The sequence below is a fragment of the Cyprinodon variegatus genome, unplaced genomic scaffold (genome assembly GCF_000732505.1).
Source record: "Cyprinodon variegatus isolate N-32 unplaced genomic scaffold, C_variegatus-1.0 Scaffold94, whole genome shotgun sequence".
NCBI lineage: Eukaryota > Metazoa > Chordata > Actinopteri > Cyprinodontiformes > Cyprinodontidae > Cyprinodon > Cyprinodon variegatus.
Window position 1 is genome coordinate 343023 of NW_015150547.1, and position 4389 is coordinate 347411.

The 4389-nt window shown below is 35.5% G+C and overlaps 1 protein-coding gene across 1 annotated transcript in view; it reads right to left on the minus strand.

Moving 5' to 3' along the window:
* Positions 1–2907: 2907 nt before the first annotated feature.
* LOC107084168 (ras-related protein Rab-39B-like) overlaps positions 2908–4389 on the minus strand; it is a 7294-nt gene continuing 5812 nt past the window's right edge. The window contains exon 4 of the mRNA XM_015373877.1: positions 2908–3811. Coding sequence (XP_015229363.1) covers positions 3656–3811 — 156 coding nt within the window. The 3' untranslated portion in view covers positions 2908–3655. The remainder of the gene's footprint in view (positions 3812–4389) is intronic.

The window sequence follows — 4389 nt, forward strand, 5'->3', positions numbered from 1 at the left end:
AGTCTTGTTTTCACTCTGTGGTTGCTACATACATTTCACACCAGAAGTCCTTTACCTCCTGAGACAGAACCAATCTTAAACCGTCTGAAGGTTGAATGCTGTCTACACCTCAGTGCCATATTCACACAGTTGAATAAGCCAGAATCTTGCAGGTCCAAATCTCTTTCCTAAGACCCAGTTTTATTTTGTTTTTTTCATTTTCTGTTCTTGTTTAAAGTCACAACAGAAAGTGATTAATTTCAAGTGTTTCTGTGAGATTCATACACAGGTGTGCCTGCAGTCTACTAAAATGCTAATTAATCTTAATGAACATTATCTAAGATAACCCAGTGTTCCACCTATTAGTTTTTTACTCCAATCTTTGTTAGATTAGTTGATTTAACAATACTAACAACCCTTACGCCTGCTGATATAAGTACCCTGAATTAAATTAAATTTGATGTTTGAATAATTAATATTCAGCATTCACCACTACCCAAATATCTGCACTCACTGTGGCAAAGATGTGGTTTAATTAACTATGGATTGCTAAAACACAACTCTGCTGCTATGGTGCATACAAATGGGCCTCCAGTACTTTATTTCTATCTTATTTTAAAGTGTCATTTCTATTTTACAAGGTAAGAACTCAATTTAAGTAAAAGCTTCCCAAAGGAGGCTGAGAGGTAACAAGACAATAACATGTATTATACCAAAATACATTTCTAACATTGAGGCCTTTGATGATAATAAATATTATTTTTTTGTTTACATTGAATGGGAAATGGTGTATACTTATATAGTGCTTTTTCAAGTCAGTAGACTTGACCAAAGCGCTTTTAACTACGGTAATTCACCTATTCACTCGTACTGTTGCCACAGCTGCAAAAAGCAGCACCGTCAGGAGGTAATGCCGGTGCAATTATGTCCAAATTGGCTTTTTCTGTTTGATATTTGATTCAGATAGAACCCATCTTAGGATAATTATTGCATTTATGCATCTTCTTACAAATTTAAAGTTTTGTTTCAGAATATATCTGACATTTTACCAATAGATGTTGCTTTAAAAAGGATAAAATGATTCTTTTTTTGCTGACTATATATTATAAATTGTGACTATATATTAAAATATATATATTATTCATGCTGCCTAAGTGAAAAAGCTAATTCCAGCTGTTACTTCTTGCCTACCTTTGTTGCATTTTGCAATGAAATCAGATTCTTTAAAGAATGGTTCTGCCATCTAGTGGTCATATGTGGGAACTCCATCTGTTCACAGCTATAAACTACAAGAGCTTTGATGTAACTATCAAACATTATGCATTTATTTCACAAACAAAACCATTATTGATGTTAACAGATAACACTTTAAATGCATAAATTCAGACCCATAGCGACAAAAAAACTTTATCAGGTTTTGGATTAAAATAAACTATATCAAGCGTACTGTGTTATTTATGTTTCCATTTACATTTTAAACGTCGACCATCACAAACTGAACACATTAAAAAAGTTAAACGCTGAGTTGAAAGAAATATTTTATAGGGAAATAATAAATGTACTTATTACAATTTGAGTTTAAATTAATTTATATCTTTTGAATTAAAGCCATGTTTCTTTTTATTATTGTTTTTTCATATATGACTTCTTAACTCTATATCTGCAATGTTATTGATTGCACAGCTGTCGATAAACATGAATCAGGAAATTATATTCATTTTGTGATGTATTTTGTAAAAATTTGAATTTCCCTTTAAAAATTTTACTGTTTCAGGTGAAATCCCAACGCCTTAGTTTTGATGCAAATGAAAGCTAATTTATAAAAGCTTTAGGCCAGTGGTGAAATGTGAGAGCGATGTAAGCACCTGTGGAGAAAGAAGAATCTATAAAGTTACGTTTTAAATATCAGAAAGAGGAAATAATGACTTTTAAAAAAAGATTTTGAATGTTATTGTTGTATTTTACAGTTGAAAACTCCCTAAAGAATCTCCAAAGGTTCGTTTTAACATCGGGCCATGCAACTTTTAAGAAATCCTCAGTGTATGTTCCCCACAGCTATCCTAAAAGTTATCTGGAACTTTGACAACATGCTAAAGTTTAAGTTGTAACTAAAAATATCAGAAAACATCCACTTAAAGCTCCTTAAAGGCTATGAGAAACTGAAGGGAGCCTCGCCTAATGCTCCCTTATAAGTTGTGTACCTACTGTAATGAAATAAACATAGTTTATCTGTTACTTGGCCCCTAAATAGGTTTTCTAATTCTTTATTTGTTTACAGTGAGTAAAGAAGAAGCAGCCCCAAGTGTTGAATTGGCCTTCCCTCCTGGCTGCTGGTTAGTGCTGCATTGTGTGCCACAAAACCCAATATAAAATAAATTCTTACCTTTAACTTAGTTAGTTAACAACACAAGGAGGGACCAGGGCACCATTTAATAGCCTATCTTTCTGGGAACATTGCATATGAGATTTTCCAAAGCTTTTCTGACAGGGAGTTTCAGCATAAATGTTTTTTTTTTGTTTTTTTAGAGAGAAATCAGGGAACAATCCTGAAAGCTTCCTAGAAGCTTTTACTTTGAAAAGCAGCTCTTTTGGGGTAAGACTCCTTAATAATTCAGTCCATTTCCTTTTTTGTGCAGCTCCACAAAAAATATTATTGAATCTCTTTTCTGTCATGTTGAATAACTTGTTTTATGTAATCAGAATTTACCGTTTCAACTCACCACTAATATTTTACCCCAGAGAAGAGTTTAGGATTGATTTCAAATGAAGTACTCTGCATAATTTGTAAGCTTTTATGAACTGATGCCATAGTGTGTGGTGTAAACATTAAACATGGCTGATTAAACAGGAATAAATGTGAATTAAATGGTTCAAATGTAATACAATTTAGATGTGTGATATATAGCCTACTAGAAAAAAATATATTACTTTATCTTTTTGGCTAAATACAGAGAAGAATTGCCACAGCACATAGAGTTTGCAGGGTATACTGTATTATATAAATTAAAGAGATGCACAACATGAAACTACCTCTTTTTAAAACCCTTTTTTGGGTTGGGGGGGGGTCTACGCAAATGCATACACTCTTATCAGATCCATCAGAAACATTCGTAGGAAAACGATCGTTTTTGCAGTCTTCCTATGATCAAGTCTTAAAGGCAGTCAGTGAGCGGCTACAGAAGATTATCCAGCGGTTAGAGGAAACCTCTCAGCTTGGCTTGGTTGGATGTTTCTCTTGTCCTGCATGTTTAGAGCCAGTCATAGTCATAGCACAGGCGGACACTTGAGCAGTCAGGATTACTTTCTATAATTCCTCTGTAACGGGTTTTGGTGCAGTGAGGTTCAGTCTTGGGACCAAAACTGAAATCATGTTGATGAAACGCAGATGGACACCAGTCTAGCAGTTTGAGTCTCTGGCTACAACAAATCCAGCCCCAGGAGGGATCACTAGAGAAAAAAGGCCAACGGTGGCCGCAGTTTCCAAAAGCTTCAGAAACACATAAACATGCAGATGAAATGGTGAGAGGTTGGGGTGCTTCTTGTGCTTCTATATCTGTCAGGAATCTGAGCTTAGCTTTAAACGGATGATTTTATAGAGCCGTACATGTGAGAGTAAAGTGAGTAAGTCCCAAAAACGATATATTTATACCACCTTCCAGCTCAGGTGCTGCATTCATCAGCAGAAACACTGCCGACTTCCTTTTGTGACCTCCTCAGAGGAATGGACCGTGTTGGGAACAAATCCGCTTTTCACGCCTTCCCAGCCATCCTGGATCTGGATGTCACCGTTCCGGACCAGCTCGAAGATTTCTCTCGTCAGATCCACGAACGCCTGAGGTAAAATAAAGGTTCAGTCAGAGCTGAAGGTGGTTAGGAGGATCTGTGAGTTTAGTTTTAAGATTTAACCATCAAACTTTAACTTTCCAATCATTCCACAAATGTGTGGCAGAGATAGACATGCAGTTCTCAAATGATATTTCAATTTATTTAAAGAACATATGATTTTTTTCCCATTCAAACTGACCCTATTTGAAAAAGTTATTCTCCTAAAACTCACTACTCGGTGGGGGAATAAAAACTTGAAGTCTCTGCATTGACTCTCCCACATGAGGAGGAATGTTGCCACACTCTTCTGCAATGATGGAGAGTTTAGGGGCATGGTGGGAAGGTTGAATTATTTTTGTGAGTTTTTAATTCTAAACTTTGACAAGGCCACTGAAAAACCTTTGTTGCTGTGGTTCAACCATCGATGCCGAAGATTAAGATTACAGCACATCTCCTTCTTAACTGTCATTATAATGCTATTTGTGTTTGTATTTTATTGTAGATGTTAGGGATGCACGATATTGGGATTTTGCCCGATATCCGATATGCCGATATTTTAAAACTCATGTAGCCAATAACCGATAT